Source organism: Bemisia tabaci, chromosome 9 (genome assembly GCF_918797505.1).
Source record: "Bemisia tabaci chromosome 9, PGI_BMITA_v3".
NCBI classification, from domain to species: Eukaryota; Metazoa; Arthropoda; class Insecta; order Hemiptera; family Aleyrodidae; genus Bemisia; species Bemisia tabaci.
Window position 1 is genome coordinate 33,993,459 of NC_092801.1, and position 25,389 is coordinate 34,018,847.

The window sequence follows — 25,389 nt, forward strand, 5'->3', positions numbered from 1 at the left end:
CTGTCCCTACTATCGTCTGATCCCCATCATCCAAGGAGGATAAACTAGATATACTCCCTGCCCTAGCCACACTCAATTTTTTCATTCCTTCTGCCAACTCTACTTCTTTAATCATTCCCTCCACCGTCTTCTTAATTTCACCCTCTTTAGAATCCATCCGAAAGCAATATAATTTCCAATCCCTAAAACAAAATCCCTAATCACTACTCGATCCCCCAATCTTCCTATCTTCTCTCACACATGTTCCCACAAACCCTAACCACACTCAGTCGGTCCACTATCACTCCACTACACACATCTATTCCACAATAATCACTAATCACGCACAAAAAATAACGCACTATTAACACACTATCTAAATCCAGAAAATCACAAAAATGATCCAGAAAAATCACAACTCAAATTTAGTTCGCAAGTACGAGTTGTAATCACTAATCACGCACAAAAAATCACGCAGTATTAACGCACTATCTATATCCAGCAAATCCAGAAAATCACAAATATTCGATCCAGAAAAATCACAACTCAAATTCAGTTTGCAAGTACGAGTCACTACGATTCCAAAATGGCGGCGCACATTCCCCAACCTCCCAACCACACTCCACCGATGCACGATGTAGACTGTGCCCCGACTTCATTCCGTCAAAAATTTCGATTCGATGTATTTGAATTTCAATAATAACAAATTAAACAGCGGGTAACTAGGCCAAAGATCACTTAAATATCACTAAATCGTTTCGGCTGAAAATTCAGCCTTCCTCAGTTAGGGGAAAACAGTAAAAAATTCAAAAATCTGAAAACTTGGTACTTGGCTGTACCTTAATTTCACCAAATCATTTCGGCTGAAACTGAGCCATCCTCAGTTGGAAAAAAAGAGTTAAAAATTTTAAGATCCAATAACTTGGTAGCCGCTCCGACATTCACCGCGAGGTAGAAAAGCTCTATTCCTTAAAGATGTGAGTATTTTGTGAAAGGGGGTGGTCTTCGGGCCACCCTAGTATATTCGTTCGTTTGATGACAGGTAGCCGGTTGGTCGGCGAGGAGGGCCTTTCCTGACGTAGTTACGCCTTGACGTGTTATAAGTGCCATCAAGAGTATTAAGAACAAAATCGAGATCAATAGGAAAACATAACAAAGACAGAGAAAGAGCATATCAAATCTGGTGCTTGAGATGATGGTTGATTGCACGCTTGAGTGACCTTTTTTGAGCCTTCGCTGCCTTTCTGGACAGCCATGCGGACAAAGTGTTATAAGTGTATTTTCCCCGTTTCTCCAGAGTCTCATCTGAAAATGGACCTGTCAAAGCGGGAAATGTGTTGTTATGAAAGACTTTGCATTTCGACGGTGAAACTACCAAACCACGTATCTCGTTTGCGGTGTTTAAAAATCTACGCTCACATTTTATTTTTTTGAAGTAGACCAAATCAATATCATTCCTTGAAATTTTCACGGAATTTTCTCCGCACAAAGAGGAAAAATCACAGAAATTTTCAAGACTGGATGTTAAGTAGTTTTTCATTTAAAAAATAAAGTATGACAGGAAGTCTACGACGTCGCAAACCGAGATACGTGGTTTGGTAGTTTCACCGTCGATTTGATTTTGGTTGTGTTAAAGCTGTGACGAGGTGTTGGTTGTCTGTTTCAGATAATATCGGCCCGAAGCCCCCGGCCAGCGGCATGGACGCCGGCGCGGGTGGAGGGGCGGCAGGGGGCGTGGCCGGGGGTGGAGTCGGAGGCGGGAAGATGACCCGCGGCGGGGTCCACCTGTCGGCGACGCTGGCGTTCCTCCTGACGACGGCGTTCGTGGCGATGCTCATCGTGAGCTCCCTGCTGGCCGCCCGGCTCCTGAGCCGGCTCCCGGGGCCGGAACCGCCGGGCGCGGGGCGGGACCCGGACGAGACGGCCCTCCTCCGGCAGCTGGACGCCCTCGCCGCGCCGCACAAGCCCCGCCTCGACGTCCGCCTCCCCGCCTCGGTCCGCCCCTCCGCCTACGACATCCGCCTCCTCCCGTTCATCCACCGCCGCGACTTCACGTTCCACGGCGACGTCGTCATCACGCTCGACGTCAAGCTGGCGACGAGGAACTTCACGCTGCACGCCGTCAACCTGAGCGTGGAGCGCTACCGCGTCACGCAGCTCCCGCCCCCGCACGCCGCCGACCAGGCCGAGGAGGAGCTCGACGTGGAGAGCATGAGCCTGGACCCCGAGCGGCAGTTCCTCGTCTTCCGCTTCGCCCACCTCCTCCTCTCCGGGACCCGCTACCGCCTCTTCATCTCCTACGTCGGGCACATCAACGACGAGCTCGTCGGCTTCTACCGCAGCTCCTACACCGTCGACGAGCAAGTCAGGTGAATTCCATGACTAACCTTTATGAGTCAAGTAAATGCATAGATTGGACGTATTTCTACAAACAGACCTATGTGCAGGTGAGAAGATATGGGGTTTGCTCTAGAAAGCTGCATAAGAAGCAATGTAAAAGTTGGGCGTGATTCCTTTTGAAGAATTGGAAAAGCGGGATTTTACATTCTATCAAACAGACCTATGTGCCAACTGAATGCGAGATCCATGAGCCGCGAGCATGGCAAGAGAGCGTTGTGGATAGGGCTCATGAGTTACAGCGCCCCTACGACGATCTCCCCCTCGCGCGTGCGCTCGATCATTGCCGCTGACGTCACTGGCGCTTTATTAATCTCATTCACTCTTACGGCCAGAGAACTAACGAGCTACACCCTATATTTCTCACCTCCACATAGGTCTGTTTGATAGAAATACGTCCGATTATAGTATTCGGAAACGTAAACCGAGAAATGTCAGGGCAAATGACGAAAGAGTAAAGGATAAACTGTTAAGTCACCTATATTTGGTTTCCAGAATGAGTTCATACCAATTTTCATCAATTCGAACAACAAATTTTGCGTGAAAACTATTTCAATTCACGTCTTTTGTAAGTGTCAGGGAATTTCACCGAATGTCTCATGTACTGAAAAAAAAACACATTGGATCTAGAGTCCAGACTCTTGAAAACATTGATAAGAAATAATACTCTCGATTCAATCGGATTTTTGCTTGAATCAAAACGAAATCTGCTTAAATTAAGAGGCTTGGCTCTGATTTCAGCTAGATTCTGATTGAATCGATAGTACTTTTTCTTGTCGATGTTTTTATGAGTCTGGACTCTAGATCCAATGTGCTTTTTTTCCTAGTGTGAGAATCAGAAAAATGTTGGAGGATTTCATCGTGAGCATTCTGAGGTAACTCGTGGCTAAACGCACGTTATTTTATCCATAATGAAGGCTTAATATCTTTGAGGGAGCAGATCAACTGCTTTAAATTTTTTTCCCCTTTAAACCATTGGTTTTTGCTTTACCTGCACAGATCACAGGAACACCACCCATTGATGAAGCTTGTGCTGGGTTATACCATTTCCAAGTTTTTCAAAACTGCACTAATAAAAACCCACGTACGTAACACCAACAGAATTTAAGAAATGACGTTTCCCTGATCCGTGTGGAGAAGGCTGTTTCCGGCACCGTAATCCGTCTATTTCAAATAGCGATCGAATGACGGTGCCATGATTTCTATACAATTTTTGTTTTTATGGGGTCGATCTTGGTGTTCTGCAGGTGGTTGGCGGCGACGCAGTTCCAGGCGACGGAGGCCCGCCGCGCCTTTCCGTGCTTCGACGAGCCGGCCATGAAAGCCCGCTTCACGATCCACATCGGCCGACACCGGAACATGACCTCCATCTCCAACATGCCCAGAATCAGCACCACTCCGGACGTGTAAGCATACGTTGGAAGTGGAACATACTTTCGTGAAACAATTACCAGAGCATGCTTGGTTCTCTGGAATGAAACCACCTATTTTTAAGAAGTTTGCTATAATCGTGCTATGGACACACCCAAGGCGCAATATCAAAAGCATTGTAAAACATAAGAATAAAATGAGGAAAAGGAATCATCATTAGAATAGAAAGTGATAACAGCGATTGCAGCGTTACAAGTGACTAAGAGGGAAATAAGCTTACGAACGTAAGCTTCAGAATCGAGAGGTGGGCGTCTAATCTTGACAATAGGCAAATCCTCCTTCTTTTACATCTTTATGCAAATCCTTCCCTACGTAAATTTGTGAATCTTTCAAGAGTAGATAATTTAAAACTGGGGTAGCGATGCATGCTTACGAAGGTAAAAAACATAGAATAGATGAGAAAGAAGGAAAGTTTCAGACTCGAGAGGTGGGCGTCAAATTTGAAAAGTCGAAGCACTAGGCGAACCCTCATTGAACTTCCATCTCCTTAAGAATCATTGAATGGGGTATAGCTTTGTGCAGATCTTTTCCTATGTAAATTGGCGAATCTTTCAAGAGTAGCTCATCTGTTAATAAGACTGGAATGTTCGGGTCAAACTTGGAAAAGTAGAGTCAGTCGGCAAAACTTCCTTCTTCCTTCAATTGAATCATTGAATAGGGTATATCTCTATGTAAGTCTCTTCCTATGTAAATTGGTGAATCTTTCAGGAGTAGTGAATCTAACAACTGGAATGGCGGTGCATCCTTCGAGGAGTATCGAGTTGAAGTATGTATCTTAACAAATCTAAATTATGTATAATTACAGGGTGTAACCTCTCATCCTAATGTTTTCACGTTTAATGTAACACGCAGTTCAGCCCAACATCTTTAAGTAGACACTCAAGTGGCGACAAAAATGATCAAAAACCGTACTTGCAACCACTTGGGTACACCGCAAACATAGTTTCCCCTGATTCCCTCGGGCACTTACGTGAAACCCGTGCTGCGGTTTGTTCCAGGGAGGGCCTGCCGGACTACGTGTGGGACCACTACCAGGAGTCGGTGCCGATGTCGACCTACCTGGTGGCGTTCGTGGTCTCGGACTTCGCGAGCATGTCGACGAACGAGGAGCAGCAGGGGAACGGGACCCGCTTCAAGGTGTGGGCCCGGAAGGCGGCCCTCGCCCAGGCCCACTACAGCCTCGAGATCGGGCCCCGCATCCTCGAGTACTTCGAGGAGTACTTCGGCATCAAGTACCCCCTCCCCAAGATCGACATGATCGCCCTCCCCGACTTCCAGGCCGGCGCCATGGAGAACTGGGGACTCATCACCTACCGGTCAGTATACCCAGCTCCCATCTCCGGTTTCGCATCAAAGGCCAAGAAATGATCCTCAACTGACAATTTTGGCAAAATTGAGCTGACAGCTTCGCAGCATTCTACTGTATAATATTGCAGCTAATTTCTTTGATACGTTCAAATTCCGTATGTGGGCACTGTAATGACTCCATATTTTATTTATTTATTTTACAATTTAGTACGTACAGAGGCTGAGTTTTAGCTTATCGTACGTGTCAAATGTGGTTTGTACCTCAAAAAAACTTAATTTCAACACAAGTCAATCGAATTTAAATAAAAAATACACCAAGCTTAAAGTTTACTAAACGCAAAAGAAGAAACGATTTTAAAACATTAATATGAAATAAATAACTGAAATAATACTCAAAATTCTCCCTGCAGAAGAAATTTTGTTTCACAACAGGTAACAATCGGGATAACCTGAACACCGACGAGGTATCCCACTTAGTCCAGGAAAATTTGTGGAGAAAATGTTAAATTTACTCCCATAAACATAACATCAAATTGAGACGCCAAATTATAGTTATTTAAAGTCAGACCTATAATTAGAGGAAATCAATAAATAACCCCATACATATAGCAAAAATAATTCCTATGGATGAAACATAATGAAAATGAGCAACAACAAAATAAGTGTCATGCAAGCAAACATCAACAGATGAATTACCAAGAATAATTCCAGTTAATCTGCCCATGGTGAATAAAAATAAAAATCCTGTACATCAAAAGCTGTGTTAATAATAAATAAAGTGCTAAAAAGTGTTAAATATAGTGCTCAGTTTCAGGTAACGTGATTAAACAATCCATCTTTTGTCGTAGTTCGGCTCCTGATTGGGTGATAGACTGTTGCTCAAATAAGCGTAAAATGTTAGAACTAACATTCCTCTCGCAGGCCGAAGCCATCATTCGACATTCGAAAGTTGAAATGGAAAATACCCTGAGGTCAATCTTTAGCTCCCGCTCTTTTGCCATCAGTTGGATAACAGCCCATAGGGTTCCTCTCGCAGGCCGAAGCCATCATTCGACATTCAAAGGTTAAAATGGATAATACCCTGGGGTCAATCTTGAGTTCCCGCTCTTTTGCCATCACTTGGATAACAGCCCATAGGGTTCCTCTCGCAGGCCGAAGCCATCATTCGACATTCGAAAGTTAAAATGGAAAATCCCCTGGAGTCAATCAAGATCTCTAAGATCAATCTGGTTTGTTGGCTCATGGCTGCCTTCCGAACTTCAATCACTGGCTGGATTGGAGGCATCATTTAAGGTACTCAAGGTGTAAATACCCCTTTTTAAAGACTTGGAGGTGGGTATAATTGAAGCACGAATGCTGGTGCAATTTTGAATATAAGGCATCATTCAAGATATTCAAGTCGTGATTAAACCCTTTTTCAAAGGAGTAGTGGAGAGAATAATTGAAACACAAATAATGGTGCAATGTTTGCCCGATAGGTGAAAACATGTGCAGAATGAGTGCATTAAGTATTGAAACATTTTAGGAGTAGCATCAATGATAACAGGTAATATGTTTAAGGAATAAAACGAATTAATTAATTTTTACTCTTTAATTGGCAATCCACGACATTGCATCCCCTCTCATACTCATATCTCATAACTTGTTCCTCGGCCTTATTCCTCTTAATAACACGCATAAAAAGTAATCATCTTACTCAGGAAGAAAATGAGTGGAAAACTTTACCAACATTACATTTAACGAAGTAGTTCGGAAGAATCTAAGGATAACATTTACAACCTTCAATTGACATGTTCTAGGGCGTGCTTTAAAGCTCCTGCGGGAAAAAAAAATAAATCATTTTTTCCAAAGAGAACAGGGTTCGTCTAAAAAATGATTGGTTTCAAAATTTTAAAAAATTTCAAAGTTTCAATGGTTTCAAAAATTCTAAAGTTTCAAAATTCGTAGAAAATTCAAAATTAAAATCTCTCGTAATGACACATTCGCGTATGCTAGACTCACAAGTTCAGCTAACAAGACATTCAGGGGTACACATTTAGATAAGGTTCATAAGAAGTCCCAGTTCGCGGGCTGCCACTTTGTAGTCCGAATATCTTGTCCGCATTATTACCGAAGCAGGGTTGTGATATTAACGGAATGTTGGTTTGGTTCAAAATTCCTGGCTTAAACCAGGGCTAAGGGCCTACTCTGGACAATACCAAGGAATAATTGCTAAGGAAGTCATGTATACCAATCTGCGGAGCTATTTGGGTGAGCTCAACCATCAGTTTTGTGAGGTGGATATTTTCTGAGCTAATGCAGGTTGTTAATAGCTCATGGGAAACCTTCATTAGAAATGTAAGGTGTGATAATTTTATCCATGGGGATGAACACAGAAGCCCATTCAACCAAATATACAAGGCCCTATATAATGGTACTCCAGGTGCTGCAGTGGTTATTGGAAGACGTAGTCTGTACCTGTTATGTGGTCTTTCCAGATCCAAGCTCTTAATGTATCTGATGACCGCCGATTGGATGCGGCGCCAAGGCCTTTTCCTGATATGAATAATTCGGCAGATGTAGATTTGAACCCCTTCCGTGTAGCTAAGTATCTACTAACCCTAGGGAGGCATAGGAATGGTTTTAACATATCCCAACTATGGTCAGGAAGCCGCTCAATTAATAGATTGCTACTTTCCCATAACTTGATGTCCATTGAATTGGCAAATCTACTAATTGAGGGAAGGTTGTCATTAAACCAGACAATCGCCAGTTGCCTAAATAGGATATCTAAATTGATATTTTCAAAGTAGCTAACAGTGAGACTAGAGACGGTTCCATGTCTATGATCCATCCTGAAGCTAGAGTGTAACACCTAGAGTTACCTATGTATGTAACTCTCCTATTATACTTATAGCACAGCATGTTGCGGATTTCTCCTGGAGAAGGGGGTCGGATTCTATTGGGACAGAGTCATACAGGGTGGGCCAGAAGTTCCAGGACGGTCGGCTAACTTTTGAACGGTTCGAGATAGAAAAATGAAACTTTGCGAATGTTCCTATCTCAAAGGGGACCATCTTTTGGGGGAGTCAAAATTTTGGTCCCCCCTAAGGGAGGGGGCGGGGGGCCCCCAACTTTTTTTTTTCAAATGGCAACCCCTATCTTGTGATAGCTCATTCGAAAGACCATAAAAAACTAAGAATTTTGGCGCAAACCGCAGATCAATATCTCAATTTTTGACCGAGTTATGATAGGATCAAAGGTCAAATTTGACCTATTTTCAAAAAATCACAACTCCGGTTCAAATTATCGTAAAGAAAAAAATAAAACGGGAAAATTTACTAATTGTGTTCGCTTTTTTGTAAACATTGCAGAAATCACTTCGAACTAATTTTAAGGGGGGATTCGGACCTCCAAATACGTCAATTCAAAGGTCACTCAATTCTCCCGCGAAATAAGCCAATTTCCCCTAGATTTGCCTCCACATTATCTCAGTAAGGTCAAAATCAGTTCAACATTACGTTGGGCAAGTCCCCAAATTTCAGGAAAAGTTAAAAAAAAACCAATTTAAACGGTCAAATTTAATTTTTTTTTAACGGTTTAAGCGTTTTTTTAACTTTTCCTGAAATTTGGGGACTTGCCCAACGTAATGTTAAACTGATTTTGACCTTACTGAGATAATGTGGAGGCAAATCTAGGGGAAATTGGCTTATTTCGCGGGAGAATTGAGTGACCTTTGAATTGACGTATTTGGAGGTCCGAATCCCCCCTTAAAATTAGTTCGAAGTGATTTCTGCAATGTTTACAAAAAAGCGAACACAATTAGTAAATTTTCCCGTTTTATTTTTTTCTTTACGATAATTTGAACCGGAGTTGTGATTTTTTGAAAATAGGTCAAATTTGACCTTTGATCCTATCATAACTCGGTCAAAAATTGAGATATTGATCTGCGGTTTGCGCCAAAATTCTTAGTTTTTTATGGTCTTTCGAATGAGCTATCACAAGATAGGGGTTGCCATTTGAAAAAAAAAAGTTGGGGGCCCCCCGCCCCCTCCCTTAGGGGGGACCAAAATTTTGACTCCCCCAAAAGATGGTCCCCTTTGAGATAGGAACATTCGCAAAGTTTCATTTTTCTATCTCGAACCGTTCAAAAGTTAGCCGACCGTCCTGGAACTTCTGGCCCACCCTGTATAACCTAATCAAACTTCCATCAGGTATATGAATAAGATCAGTGTCTACTACTGAGTACAATATCTTGCTGTCTGTAAAGGTTGGTACCGTTGGAGGCTCTGCAGTACTCTTCAAGGGGACTTCAGTTAATAGTTGGAGGCAAGATTCACATGGAAAGTGTTGGTGAATGATCAGTTGCTGATCCCAACTGTAGTCTTTCATATGTATGTACAGCCATTTCTTCTACAAAAGAGAATGAGGACAGGTAACATCCCTGGAACAGTATGTTGTGGTTCTCTTTTCCCAAAGAAAACACCCCAAGTTTATCACTACTGATGATGATATGACAATTGATATTCACTATCATACCTGGCCTGCTTTCATGCTTGGACGTTACATCAGGGAACCGACGAAAACCGGACGTGGCATAGTTTTCTCCTGCAGTGAGTTTCAGGAAGTTCTCACTCGCATCTGTCCTTGATAATATGACAGACTCGATGTATGACCTTAATGTGTCAGTGAGATCATCCGGGTTTGTCATCCAATCTGCCACTCTACGTAACTGCTGAGCAGCTAGTAGAGCACGCTCAGTCTTAGGATATTTAAGGACCGCACCGGACCTCTTCTCAGTAGTTTTTGACCCTAAGTAGTGCCTAAATGTTCCTCGCTTAAGAAACTCCCTATCGGTGCCCTTTGCTACAGAGTGTTTAACACAAAGGATATACGGGGTACACTTACAGTCCGAAAATGAACAGGCTGACTCTCCTAGTATGCACAGTTGGGTCTGTTCTATCGGATGTGGTACTGCGACACCCTCCACCTTTCTACCCCAACTATTGTCTCTGATTTTCTTTACTGCCGTATATGAGCATTTGGCAAAAGTATCTAATTCATGCTCCCATGTATCAGGATTATTTGTGAAGGGTTCATTGACGATACAAGATGATTGACGTAAGACTACGTAGCCAGGCGAAATGGCTTATAATTTCAGTATCTTCATCTTTCAGAGACTTGATCAGACTGGTGGCCTCCTTAGGTTGTAATAACATCTTCATGGTTCTGGTATCGTTAAATATAGCCAAGAAGCTCATCATAAAGCCCTGGGGCGAGAAACTCCAAATCTCATTCAGCACCCGGGGATAACAAGCCTCAACTGTAGCGAGATAGGCCTCTTGTTCAGCCTTAGCAGCATCACTGATATTAGCGAACATTAAAGCAATTTCTTTATTTTTACTGGTATCTCGAAGAGAGGATAGCAGCATATCTTTTATCTGGTTTGCGGTGCGTCTCGCGATTTCCTATGATTAATTGCATGGGGGTCCTGTATCAGGTGTGCAAATTCACGTTGGGGCTCTAGGGAGTACTCACTACATACATAACCAAGAAATCTCTTTGCAATCGGGAAGGTCTTTGCCAGGTGCTTAATCCATATAAAATAAGTCATGTATGTGTCCGGGTGCCCACGGTATAGTAAGGCTGGGAAAGGGACCACCGGAAATCCCCCAGCATCAGGCGGAACAATTAGGGACAAAAGCTTCATATCATCTCCCCACTCAACTCCTTCTGCTGCTAATATGTCTTTTAAACGGCTTTTGTTAGTAGATCCAAACCGACACTCCCTACCGAGTGTGTTTAGAGACTCGAACATCGATACCATATACGGAGCTATGGCATCGAACCCCTTCATCGTTGCTGCTCGGGCTGATGTAGAAATGGCAGCTAGTCTGTTTCTAAGTGTAGGATAAATATCATTCACATTTGAATATGTCTTAGACATTTTCTTGAGTGAACCTGATGAATAGCTACCATTGTAGATGATATCTTTCCCGTAATTTAGTAAGCTAGTAGACACATATGTCTTTTCCAATTTTAATTTCATGCCAATATCTGTCATGATCCGCTCTAAGTTGACAAGAACATTCCGCACTACCTTATCCACTTCTAGCGCATACTTCCTCAGGTATTCATCTGGGCTACAAGCGGGATCTAAGACAGGGATCAACAAGACTAACACCTGGTTATCTCCTTGGCCTACAATAGTGCTAGATATACCAGTTTCTGCCATATTGACAACTAACCCGGAGGAGATGATAATAGTCCATAATTTTTGGATTTGACCCTCACATCCTCCTCCTTGTCATATATGTGTCGTTTTCGACTCAAAAACGGTGTCTTCTTGGGTGAAGTCTCAAATTTCTTGGTTTTTTATTTTTTTTTTTCAGGGACATTCCCCATCTGACTTTATTCAGTTTTAATGTGATACAAAATAAATGAGTGTGCATATAATAATTGTTTACATGGTGTTGATAAAATTATTTACATTTGAATAGGACGGAAATTATCGGTAGATATCTCTATCGCCCTTGTTAGATTTATATATGATAATTATAGTCTCTAAGAATCAGGAGTACATGATAGTCCAGGCGCCTGGTAGCTAAAAATGAGGCTACCTGGAATTTTGGGTACACAGCGATTTTTTTGGCTTACTTTATGTTTTTTGGGTCGCTGAATCCGAATCTGAAGTTTCCGCACGCGTATCTGGTGAGCATTTTCCGCTATTTTGAAAAAATGGCCTAAAAAGGCCTTTTTTTTGCGGTTTTTTTGATATAGCGGCTACGGATGAGGAAAAGTCCCGGATTTAGCTAATGTTTTGAATAGCTGACATAATTTGGAAGAAAATGGTGTATACATATGTTAGGTTTGCTTAAAAATTGAGGAAGATACAGCATCGTGAACATCGCGCCCATTCACGTTTTCGCGGCGCACCCGTCAACGCGCGATCCGGCTCGCCGCGGTCAGCCAAGTTCCGAAGCGTTTCAAAGTTCCGAAATCCGAGGTTCCTCAATTTTTGAGCAAACCTAGCATATTTATATACCATTTTCTTCCAAATTATGTCAGCTATTCAAAACATTAGCTAAATCCGGGACTTTTCCTCATCCGTAGCCGCTATATCAAAAAAACCGCAAAAAAAGGCCTTTTTAGGCCATTTTTTCAAAATAGCGGAAAATGCTCACCAGATACGCGTGCGGAAACTTCAGATTCGGATTCAGCGACCCAAAAAACATAAAGTAGGCCAAAAAAATCGCTGTGTACCCAAAATTCCAGGTAGACTTACCAGGCGCCTGGACTATGAGAAATAATATCTTAAGTCTATATTATAAGGGACCAGGGGAAGATGCCCGGGGACCATCTGTAGTTACCACATCGGGGGAATGTGGATTATTTACATGTAAGTTAAAATTTCTTGGTTTATTTACTAAAGAATGTCCTTTCGTTAGCTAAATTTGTGAGGATCCTACACTCAAACTACACTCAAAATTATGATAATAATTTTGCCGAAATGCCACTCACTAACGTGCACCTCAAGGTTTGAAATTCCAGGATACATTTAAGAGGAGAGGAGGAGTGAAGCTAGGCGAGATGCCACTCACTAACGTGCACCTCGAGTCGAGAAAGATTCAGAAAAGATGAGAAAAGAGATGACCCTCCGGAAAGGAGAGGGTGATGAACAATGTTAGGCTTAGAGGGCCATCAGATTGATTTGAAGCTCACTGTTTGGCTGAGGGGAAGATTCAGGTTGCGGTGTTGGAGGTTTCAATACTTGAGACCGAGGTATTTCCTGAGATTGTGAGTCGGTCAAACGTATTGGAAGACGATCTCGACATTCATTGCAATATTTTTGTTACAAGGAAGATAAATATTAAATTTATAGAAATGGATGTAGGAAAATTTCCTACAGAAGTTTATAGTAGTTAAGAATTTTTTACAATTTTTCGTTTTGGGTAAAACTACGGAAAACCCTGATTGCGCAGTACAATGAGCATCTTCGAGAGAGAAAAAGGAGAGAAACAGTATTCCATTTCTTTTCATTGTTCAAACAGCTGATTTACCGTCACCGGGCGTCGCGGCGCGGTGTCGCCAAGCCGTGACACATTTGTCGCTATTTTGGTCTACAAAAGAAGGAGAAAAACTTAAAACGGAGAATGAAATTATTCGTAGGGGACATTCTTTTGTAAATAAACCAAGCAATTTGAGACATACGATTTTGATCATTCTTCCCCTCTTTCAAACTCATCATTTTTAAAATTGGCGCCCGAATCCAGGATCCCGGCGAGCTCATTCCGGCACCTCCAGTAACGTTGGCTTATCTTATACCAGAAGGACGTATGTGCCTCTGATGTCCTGATCCTGCACTGAGAAAAAACTATGGCTTATAAACCTATTAGAGGTAAATATGGAACACCACTAATAGTAGTACCTCTACATATAATAATAGCACATATACCTTAGTTATGGTACCTGTACCTCAATTAGGTACAGAGACCTTAGTATGGTTCACAGACCGAGAATCATTAGTTTATTTACGACTATTATAGGTGTTCCATATTTACCTCTAATAGGTTTATAAACCATAGTTTTTTCTCAGTGTGCTTTGCAGAGAAGGGGGATTTGCGTCGTTACAAGGTGCAACTGGAAAGCTTCAGCAACTATATCATGTAAATAATCAATACACATAAAATAATGTACACCATCACGGTTCCATTCCTCATATTAGTTTCTCAGTGAATGAAGTGTTGATAAATAGATGAATTCCTCAAATGTGAACGTTGATGCAGGGAAACAGCGATGCTCTACCAGCAGGAGACCTCTTCTATGAGCCAGAAGGAGAGGGTGGTGACCGTGGTGGCTCACGAGCTGGCCCACCAATGGTTCGGCAACCTGGTCACGCTGGAGTGGTGGTCTGATCTATGGCTCAACGAGGGGTTCGCCAGCTACGTCGAGTACATCGGCATGGACTCGGTAAGGCAATGGGTCCGTCTTAGCTGCACTGGTAAAAAAACCTCTTGGTTCAAGAGTGCAGTTTCTTGTCGCCGGATTTAAGAGTCTGGACTCTTGTTTCAATGCAAAATCCGCTTGAATCAGTACAAAATCCGCTTGAATCAATGCAAAATCCGCTTGAAACAAGAGTTCAAGACTCTTAAATCCGGCGACAAGAAACTGCACTCATAAGTCAATGCAATGCGGCATTGGTCCAAGAGGTTTTTATTTTTTTACCAGTGTATGATGAGACGCACTGATACAATTTACTCTTAAGCCATGGTTGTATGTATTATCATGATATTGAAATTTATTTTGCGACCTCTCTGTTAACACGGTTGATTTCATTATTGACACAGCTTCTGACCCAAAGGTCATGACGATGAAGTTATTCCGACATAGTATACGCTCATTCGAAGATGTTCGACTATATTTTGCAGGTCAAAAATCCCGTCGATGACTGTACGTCCCTCACTTGCGAATACGTTACCTCTCCCCGCTGCAAAAACTATAATATCACCATTTCATATGCTCTTTCTGTTCTGTCGCCAGAACAGGGCCCAGTCTTCTATATTACCATTTTCCTTTTACACAATCCTCACCTTTGATTTTTAATCTGAAAACTTTCACTAAGCGATCCTCGACTTTCGCCGTATAGTCATCGCTCAAAACCCAAATTGTCCTTGGACCCACGTGGACTGTACGTAAGTACAGTCCAAACAGTCCAGGAAAAATCAAGTATAAACTTGATTTTTCCTCGCCGAGAAATCTCATTAAGTAATGTCCGATAAGGAAACCAGTGACTGATCTTCCTCGGTTAGGCCGGATCGCTAAAATAAGCAGTTGCATGTGATCCGATCCATCGTGTGAGCCATTTTTCCTGATTTTCTCCTTGCAAGGCTTTCTTCGGAATAACCTCCTGAAACTGCCATGAAATTCAGGATTAAATGTTGCTGATCACTGCTCAGAGATTTTGCGTCGACGAAATCTAAGTCGATAATTGTACAAACTGGCCCAAATTCGATCACTGAATGAGTGTGACAATTTTTAAGCTCCGATCCAATGGGGTCCGTAAATGAATAAGGGTTTTTTGTTTGGCCGTCCAAATTTTTTCTTTGCCGTGGACGCAAAATTAACATTTGCAATGGTTATATCATTTGCGGTGCTGCAACTGAGAGTCCTAGCCGGCGGTAAAGCCCGCCCTTGCGCTGACTTGAACGTCATCCTGCATTGCATGCATCCTTTTGCCAAGGTTTAACTGGTATTCTAGCGGCTAAGAACTGTTTAATTGGTCCGGCGAATGAAGAACACACCATTTTTGCGATTTCCTTAATCTCATTCAAGATGGCACTCAAGTTCACCAATATTGAAGAAATGCTCAATTTTTACATTTTGCGGAACATGAAAAGGAACTGATATTTTTCAGTATAATTAATAATATTTCGAAATTTCGTGAAATATTGCATGTGTTTCAAGATTTTATTTTTCACAAAAAATACCCTCCTTGAGAAGCGTCGATACAATCATTTGAAAATGCGGATGTCCAGTAATGGCCACACTCAAGCCGAGGAAACAGAAAATTGAAATGAAATATTTGTTAAGGTTGGAGGTTTCTTTTTCAAAGTCATGTTGGGAGTAAATGTTCTCGTGCCGTAGGTGGAGCCGAAATGGCATGTAATGGAGCAACTGGTCACGAATGAGCTGCACTTGGTGCTTACCTTGGACTCTCTGCAGTCGTCGCATCCTGTATACACTCCTGTCTCTCACCCGGACGAAATTTCGGAGATTTTCGACAGGATCTCGTACGGAAAAGGTTCAGTTTTCACGTTTACTCTCCTGCGTTTTATGGCTTTAAATACCCATTTACCTGAGCACAAAATTAATAGAACCTGATGGAATTTCGATTATCACTTAAAGGCTCATTTTTTACGTTTTCGCTCTCGCGTGAGAGAGAAAACCCGAGATAATTTTGGAATGTAGTTCCCCTTTAAAATGTCACTTTTTAAAACAGAATTCGTACTTCTTTCTGAAAATCCGGCAAGTAAAGTGACAAATAATTCCTCATCTTCAACCTCGTTTGCATTCCCACCTCCTCTGGGGACGGAATAACTGGTGAGTCAGCAATATGGGGGAGTAATTTATCAGTTGAATTTTTTCCAGGGATAAATTAATGATCCAGACAATGGGAACTTGAATCTAATTTTTTCCCAAACAAAAATTATCTTGGGATATGAGGATTTCATCGTCATTGGGATGAATATGTCTTATGTTCAGTTTTGATTTTTTATTTGCGGCGCCAATTATAGACCGACAGTGTTGTTCTAAACGTCGGTGTTCCGAAACCAAACGAAGAATACATTATTCTTATGATGAGGACCTCCCCGAATGATACAGTTTTTATATGAATCCACCAGAATTCATAAACTATTGTCGTCATAGGTCGATGCAGTTTTTATCGTAGATCCGTTTGTAATATGATGAGAAAGTTTTTCTTCCATCTAAGCAATTTGTCTTATTTGTGTTGAATCACTGCGACATTTGACATATTTACGTGAGGTAAACCTTTTGATGTTGTCATATGACTTTAAATACCCGCTAATTGGCACAACACTGGAAAAAAAACACATACGATCTTGAGTCCAGACTCTTGAAAACATTGACAAGAAAAAGGACTCTTGATTCAATCAGATTTAAGCTTAAATCAAAAGGAAATAGGCTTGGCTCTTGATTTAAGCTTAAATATGAATGAATCAAGAGTATATTTTCTTGTCGATGTTTTTTAAAGTCTGAACTCCAGATTCAATGTGTTTTTTTTTCCAGTGTAGGAATAAATTGAACTAGATGGAATTTTGATGAACACGAGAAGTTTCATTTCCTATTTTTTCTTTCTTGCGTGAAACGATTAGGTTCCTAGTGTCAATGGGTAAAACAAAATTCTTTCAGTGAAACAATTGTCTAATGTTTTTACCGAAGTTCAATATTCACAATATTATACAGAGGTAGAAAAACAACGTACACATAGAAACATTGAAACTGAAAAACTCAGAAGTTCTGCTGAGTTACATCACAGAAGCTTTTCTTCCCGACTTGTTGCAGGAGCCTGCCTCATTCGCATGATGGATCATTTCCTTACAACACCGGTCTTCAAAAAGGGGCTGAACCACTACCTTCTTGAAAAGTAAGATGGCCGTATTATTATAATCTCCGGCTTTTGTAATCCTCTGTTACCCGCAAGCATTTAGCAATGCAATTGGTCGAAAGATATTTAGAATATGGAGCCCCTCCTAGAACTATCATAACTCAAATCTTTCGGACCGAAGCATTTCAACGGTTTTTCGAGGTTTTTTATTCTAATGTTGGCGCTTGATTTGTTGTATCCTTGTCCAGCAGGCCGATTATGAACGATCGAATTCTGACAGAAATTCTGATCGATTTGGGGATGCTATCGATCTAGAAAAGCATTGCGCTTATGGGCCGGTCAAATCGATAGGACACAAATCGATGCAAAAATGCAGAAATACGGCCCTAAATCGATCAGAATCCCGAAATCGATGGAAATCCAAATCGATGGGTCCGGACCCATCGATTTGGATTTCCATCGATTTCGTGAAAAACCAAGTTTTCCATCGATTTGGGTTTAGTTTCAAAGATGGCGAATCTCGTGCTAGTCATTGAGAACTACGAGGATGTTGTAAATGAAGAGATAGAGGAGCGAGCACTAATTAAGGAGAGAAGAATATGGAGGAAAACGTTAAGGGACAATTGCAACCCATTTAACATGCCAAAGAAAGTATTCCAGCAGAATTTCCGATTGCGGAAAGAGGACGCTTGGGCCATCGCCGTTTGCTGCCACGATGCACTAGCAGGAGAGAGGACGTCGGCTGAGTAGAATCAAATAAGTTTTGCTCTTGGAGCCATCGTTTATTTAAAAAGTGACTTCAGTTATTTTAAGACTTCAGCATGTTTTCTGAAGTCCTCATACTCTTGGAAAGTCGATTTCAATAGTGGTCAATCTTCGTTTTCAACAGACATTTTTTTTTTGGCCTCTTTTATCACTGGAAGTTAAATTTTTTGTCCGTACCGTAGACCAACTAAACAGGCTTGTTTTTCTATCAATACGTGCGATAATAATACCGTTTTAAGTTTTTTTGCACTCATAGAGCTATATTCTTGTAAAAGAATAAAACAACATATCCTTCAAAGTTTTTACTTTCAAAATTTAGCCCCCAAATTGCCCTTAAGTCCGATTTCTAGAATTTTGCGCCATCATTTTTCTCCTAAAAAAGCCAGGAAATGTAATTAAACGCTTAATTTTAATTAATTTCTTTAGAACTAACTTAGAAGATGTGGTAGACATCTTTTTAAAGAATTTCTACAGGTTTGCTCTTTTTAAAGCTACAAATTGTACAATTTTTTACTGGTCTACGGTACAGGACAGTAACGTTACGGTACGGTCAAACGGGCTACGGTAAGGACGAAGAGACATTCGTAAATATTACTGTATGCAAGGGCCGAATTATAAAGAACTGAAATTCATTTGGGGAATAAACTAAGTTATAGCATAGCTTATAAGTGCCACTTTTATAAATAATTACAGGCAATAAAGGTAAAAAGAGTAGGTAAATCAGTTTTTTAAAAATAATGAACTGCTTTTTTTTTAAAGTAAACGCATTAAATAAGTAGGGACAAATCTTAGAAGCTGAGTTCTTAAAACAAGCTTGACAACGTTAGAACGTTTTAGGTGCACTTTTACAAAATAAGAAAGAAAACAAAAAGGTAAAATTATCGAAAATGTGGTCACAAATCACCTTAAATAAATATTTAAAGGACAATAAGAAAAAAATTAGTTAGATATTAACGAATAAATATTAAACGAATAAATTGCTATGAACTTCAGACGAAAAAGAGGACTCAAAGTTCTAAAAGAAAAAATGAAAAAAATAAAAAGATGGCGATCCTTATGCAATCATCGATAAAAAAGCCTCCTTCTTCTAAGTCAAGTCGTACTAAAAAAAAATGCATCTCTCTTTTTTTTTTTAAATTCCAAATTTTGGTGATAGATAAAATAAAGTAAAGTGGGGTGATCTATCTAACAGCGCACCGATCTTTGGATGACTTTCGCATTTTGTCCGTACTTACCGTAGACCCGGCCGCATCGCGCGTGAGCTACGGGCTACGGTACCGGACGGCTACGGGCTACGGTACGGACGGCTACGGTGCGGACAAACCGTGTGATTATTGGTAACGGTGCTCGGGCATATTCACGCATGTGGTTGAAATTCTGGATTTGAGGTTAAGATATCAGAGCGTATCGAAACATACCAAAATTCGAGAGTTTGAAGTGATTTATGCATTAAAAAGGTAGGTATACGGTAAGGACATCCTAGATGGTCGTTAAACCTAGAAACTCATAAAAAACGGTCAAAATTTACCTTTTCATTCCGGTTTTTTTCCTCCTCTCGGCTACAACGTGCACGACAGTTACGAAAACACAAAAAAAGTAAACAAAGTTCTTCAGTGCTGCACTGTAGCGGACGAAATGATGCTGAAAACAGGGGGCTACGGTACAGGACGCGAATTCCGCAGACAAGGCTGCTTGACGCACAGACGGTCAATATTTTCACTTATTTGGATGAATATAACTGAAAATAATAAGTTAGGTACAAGTTTAGTGTGAATTTACAGCAGAAGTGGAAGTATTTAGATGCAAGATGATGGTTATGAAGCGCTAAAGTTGCGCACTTGAGTCGCAGACAGGCTACGGTACAGGATATTTCAGCTGTTTAGGGCCAAAATTCTGATATTAAATGGCAAAAACTGCCTGAAACGATGTTGGGATCTGATTAAGCGTAAAATTTTGAACAAATTTAAAAACAAAAAAGTCAGATTTTTCCATTTTAAAGGGCTAAAAAGTCGGGAGACATGGTAGAGCAAAACTTATTTGATTCTACTCGGCTATCAGCCCTGCTCTAAAGGTAAGATGAGGAAACTTCCTCCATCAACCTCTCAAGTGTTTTTTTAAAAATTCGCGCCGATCTTGCGAGGTCTCTGCTTACCTGCCGCCACTTCTTGACCGGCCTTACAGCCGGCCCCATCTTGTTCAGCTCCTCGGCCAACGACGTCCAGAGAACATCTCCTTGAAACTTGCCCATGGGCCCAGGGCACATATTTGTTTTTGCAAATGTCGGATGGGATTCCTGAAAAGCTATGAGGTGAGCTCTTTGTTCCGCGCTCATGTGTCTCCCGTTTCTCGAGGGATCCCGGGATTTTCGGCTCTTGGTTGTTTTATTATTCATTTCTGACATTTTACAAAGAATCTAGACAGAGGCACAAGTCACACCTCCATTAACACTGCGAAATTTGGCGGTACACATACGCGCATGCGCATTGTTGGTTCCCCAATTATTACAATTACAACTGTTGAGAAACAACTTCCGAAACGCTGTAACACAAAACGCCTTCAATTAAATTACTTACTTTTTCCTTGACATTAAAGTATTGATACTCAATGGGTCTAAATCAAGGCGCTATGAACAGCGGTTTTGATAAGATTTCCGGTCTTATTCTAAAAACTTGCCTACTAAGGCAATAATGAAATTGACTGTTTTATTCAAGGCAGTCATTCGCCTGATCATGAATTGGAACAAAAGCTAAAAAATTTAAAATTATAACAAGAAAACGATCATTTATCTTTAACATTTGAGCTTTGAACGTAACCACAATCATCAGTGCACATACTTTCGACGTCTGATTGTTTTTTGTACAAATGGAGTGTTAAGTTCTGTTCCGTGGTGTCATGTACCCCGACGTTCCTTCCACTCGTCCTTAAAAATTAACAATACGAACACATTACGTACTAAACAAATGGGTTTCCAAGGCCAAGGAAATCGAACGAACAAACCAGGACGTTTCGGGCTAATTACGTGCCCATTCTCAAATGAAATAAATCTAAAAAATTAAAAACTAACTAAATCGTGCAACATCAACATTTGAGCTTGAACATTACCTTAACTTGACGTTGGCCTAACGAAACCATCGTCGCGAAGGATCTGGCGATGAGTTTTTTTTTTTTTTTTTTTTTTTTTTTTAATTTTATTGATATTAACCAATACAATAAGTGTCACTACTACCCAATTAACCTAAGGTATCTATTGACTATTTTTAATATTAAGTTAAAGTTATAAGAGTAAAGAACGTATAATAAGTATTCTAATACGATACTTATTATTCTAACTAACAGTATTTAATACTGCAGTTGTTGTCTTAATAAAATATGTACCAAATAGAAGTGTAGATATAACTCATAAAAGAAAAACAAAACAAAAAGAGAAAATTAACAATGTTAAGAGACAAGATGTAATAAATAGATGAAAGAAGATTTCTGTGTAATTTTATTTGCTCCATGTGCCGTTTCTGTGTCAATGCTACTCTTTCAAGCCTCAGACTAGTATAGGTGCAGAAATCTGCCATCTAGATTAGTCCTCAAGCTATCAGACTTATTATCGCCACATCTACAGTCATCGAGTAAGTTACTCAAAGCGGGCAGGTAAGTCGAAGATATTCCTTCTTCTCCTGAGCCGTCTATTGAGCCGAGTTCATGCTCTCAATTGAATGCGTTTTCAGGAGCTATCAGAACGCGAACCAGAACGACCTGTGGCACTCGCTGACTCTGTTCGCGCACCAGGATGGGATCCTGGAGAAGAGTGAAACTGTGAAGCAGATCATGGACACGTGGACCCTTCAAACGGGGTACCCGCTCGTCACGGTCATCCGCAACTACGAGGACGGATCAGCCACCGTGACCCAAGTATTACAATTAGCTAATTTACTATATTTAGCAATATTTATGCATTTAGCTATATTCACACATTGAGCTATATTTTCGTGCTATCCTCCTACCAGATGCAGCTAGCCAATAAACCAAAGAGAGGTGGCGGACATCAAAATCATAGTCTTGGATCAAAATAAAGTGACCCATGTCAAAATTTAAAATTGCCTAGTCCCCGACGTAAATAGCCTAGATGCTGATCGTCGTTAACTAAAACTAACTAACTAACTATATTTTCGTGGGGTTATTACGTGCCTGGAATAGAGGATGCTCCAACATCAGACACACAAATCTGGACTGCGGATTTGAAGGGACTGTTACTGTTTTAATCGAGAGTTTTAGTTGTAAGAGAGCTTTGGTCGTCAGTTTAGTTGTCAATGAAAAAGAGGAAATGAATAATAAGATTACAATGGACCACTAGACAAGGTACGAATCTCAGCATTCTGATACATGCTTCTTAACCCAAAATTTTACGTAGAACACGATGCGCACAACAAACATTACCGAAATCAACCCCTTACAAAGATATTTAATGATATTTTAATATAATATCATATAATTAAAGAGCACAATCGTTATTGTAAAACCTCCATTTTTCTATCACTTGAATTCTTGAGTTGATTAGTACATATTTTGTTTGTGGAAAGCAAACACAAGAACTTATATTTTCTCTTTTGACTATTCAGCCTACCATCTTTTTCAAGGGAAAAAAAGTATATACAATACTTACAGAGTACTGTAATAGTTGGCAATCCCAACCTATGACCTTTTCAGTCAATATACTTCTCACTTTCTCCATGGCTGCAGGGTCGGACTGACGCACCTCTGGGGGCGCATACCCTTAGCCGGCTAGGGGGGCGCAATGTGATATTTCGCTCAGAAGTATGCGAGACAACCCCCCCCCCCCCCCGCAAAACAAAATCTCGGAGGGGGCGGGGTTTTTTAAAAATCAAACTCTCCTAAGCGAATTTTGACGATATTTTCAGGTTCAAAGTTGATTAATCTTACAGATGAAAATTCTGAAATTGAACATAGTAACAAAAGTATCGGAAGAATTGTGAGATGATAAATGTAAAATCGATCAATCAAAAAAAAGCTATTGGAAGCATCCAAGCACCGTTATCTCTGAAAGAAGCAAGCCAGAGCTCAAGAGATCCAAAATCATGCTTTTAAAAACTGAAAGTTTGAAAATGAGGGACACAAGAAAACAAGAAATATTTCAGACCCTGTATATTGTATGAAAAGATTTTTAATTATTTTCGACAAAGTAGGAACAACGAATATACATAAAGAAAAAGAGGAAATGAGCCAAGGGAACAGAATATTGATCTTTTAGGTGCTTAGGAGTCTGCGGAGTTCAGTACTTTTCTCGCATAATTTTTCAATAATCTGCTCATCGGAGATACGAAGGAGGATGTCTCGCTCGACAACCATCAGCATAAATGCCTCGAGGTTGTCTTGCCCCATTACTGATCGCAAGCGCGTTTTGATGATTTTTAGCTGCGAAAACGCTCTTTCACACGAGACTTGCGTCATCGGAATTGTTAATAAAAATCTATACACTTTGTACAATTCTGAAAAACTTATGGCGTACATATTATACTCATAAATGACAATTATCGCACATGATATGCGTGCGTTACATCTTTTGTTCTCTTTACAAAATTTCTCATTCCCCATTTGGTCATTTTTAGTCTCGTCTTCAGTTTCACTGGTTCTCTCATTCTCGTTTTCATTTACCCATTCACTATGGGAATCTAGCATATCTGCGTTATTTTCATCGATTTTAAACGGACCTTTAGAAATATTCGGCCATAAGCGCGCAAACGACAGAAGCTCTTCGACTAATCGACCTTTGTCAACGTTTGGCAGTAATTCGCAGATTCTATTCAAAGCAGTGGGGGGAATTTCAGACGGCATCTCTGCGAAATTTTTGGGATCAAACAAAGATAAGTCTGAGTACAATCTTTTGTGGTCAGAGAAACGGTTCTCAAATTTTTGGGATCAAACAAAGATAAGTCTGAGTACAATCTTTTGTGGTCAGAGAAACGGTTCTCTAGACTTTTCGTGATAGTATCCATAACAACGTTAAAAACCGTAAGTCGAAATCTTTCTCTCCCGGAAGTTCCTACAATCTCATGAGAGGCTTTTTCACCGGCCATTCGTTTCACCCGGATCTGTCGCTTTGCCGGGAAATCCACCTCAATTGTAATTTCTTCTAACTCTTCATTTTCGACAAGAGCATTCTCAAGTTTCGCCGTCATCTTTTCGACGAAAGTATCTGTTGCTGCAAGAATTTGGTCAAATTTGTCTCTTCCAGCGAGCAGATCCTGCTGCGCGTCAGAAATTAAAGTCGACACCTGAGAATAATTTAAACTCCTAGTTTGCAAATAATCAGATAATGGTGTTGTATATTGGAAAATGAATAAAAATGTCATTGCACAACAATGATAGTTTCATAAGAGGTAAATTTTGCTAACAGGGACAAAGCTGTACTCCTCGTCTTACCATCAAAATTTTTCGAGTGGCCGATCAAGGATAGGGTAGATATCAACGCCATGTATACTGGTTCCTTAATTTTCTTACTGTCATCTTTGGTACCATACCAATAATGGAACCGGCCAACAATTTTTACGGTGGCGTCGTTTCTGCTCCTCCACCTAGTTACAACGGCTTTTGATAGACGGAAATTGGGGTTGTGTGACATGTATACTGCAATGCGTTTGTGAGAATCTTTAATGAAGGTATAGCTTTCTTGCAACAAACCGAAGAAAGACACTACAAGAATGGCACACCCGCCCATATCACTGACAGAAAGATTTAATTGTGAGAAGAGCACCATGTGTGAATATGCCCAGGGATAGCTGCTTGAAGTTTGGCCCTTACACCATTAAATTCCCCGCTCATATTAGCGGCTCCATCAAACGAATCTGCGATACATTTATTCATATCAAGCTCTCCTTCTTTAAAGGTATCTTTAAGAGTATTAAAGAGAGATTCTCCCGTAGAAGAAGTTATTTGTTTCACCCCTATCAATCTTTCAAACACCTCAGCCTTCAACACATATCTAGCAACAATTTCGCATTGGTCAAAACTAGATACAGGGTTATCCAGAAGTCCGGGACCCCCCTTATAACTTTTGAACAAAAAATGCTAGAGATTTGAAATTTGGGGAATGATCCTAGGTCAAAGGGAACTACTTTTTAGCGTACCCAAAATTTTGGGGGGCGCCCCCCCCTGAGGGGGGGCGGACCCTAACTTTTTTTTTTCAAACGGGAACCCCTATCTTGTGATACATCATTCAAAAGGGCTTAAAAAAAGAAAACTTTTGGCGCAAACCGATTGTCGATACCTCAATTTTTAACAAAATGGCGGCTCATTCAAAAGTCCGGGCCTCCGCTCATAACTCATGAACAAAAAATGCTAGGGATTCGAAATTTGGGGAATATTCCTAGGTGAAAGGGAACTACTTTTTGGCG

The 25,389-nt window shown here is 40.7% G+C and overlaps 2 protein-coding genes across 2 annotated transcripts in view; one reads left to right on the forward strand and one right to left on the reverse strand.

Annotated features, from left to right (window-relative positions):
* The first annotated feature begins 1,640 nt into the window (after positions 1-1,640).
* Positions 1,641-25,389, forward strand: part of superdeath (Suppressor of ER stress-induced death) — a 46,912-nt gene continuing 23,163 nt past the window's right edge. Inside the window, exons 1-7 of the mRNA XM_072304766.1 lie at positions 1,641-2,348; positions 3,624-3,782; positions 4,806-5,123; positions 13,881-14,064; positions 15,739-15,895; positions 17,179-17,260; positions 21,706-21,889. Of these exons, the coding sequence (XP_072160867.1) occupies positions 1,678-2,348; positions 3,624-3,782; positions 4,806-5,123; positions 13,881-14,064; positions 15,739-15,895; positions 17,179-17,260; positions 21,706-21,889 (1,755 nt within the window). The 5' untranslated portion in view covers positions 1,641-1,677. The remainder of the gene's footprint in view (positions 2,349-3,623; positions 3,783-4,805; positions 5,124-13,880; positions 14,065-15,738; positions 15,896-17,178; positions 17,261-21,705; positions 21,890-25,389) is intronic.
* LOC140225545 (uncharacterized) lies at positions 21,896-24,728 on the reverse strand. The gene is given in 2 exon segments (XM_072304767.1): positions 21,896-23,802; positions 23,805-24,728. Coding segments are annotated over 2 exon segments (930 nt in total). The 5' UTR covers positions 24,175-24,728; the 3' UTR covers positions 21,896-23,242.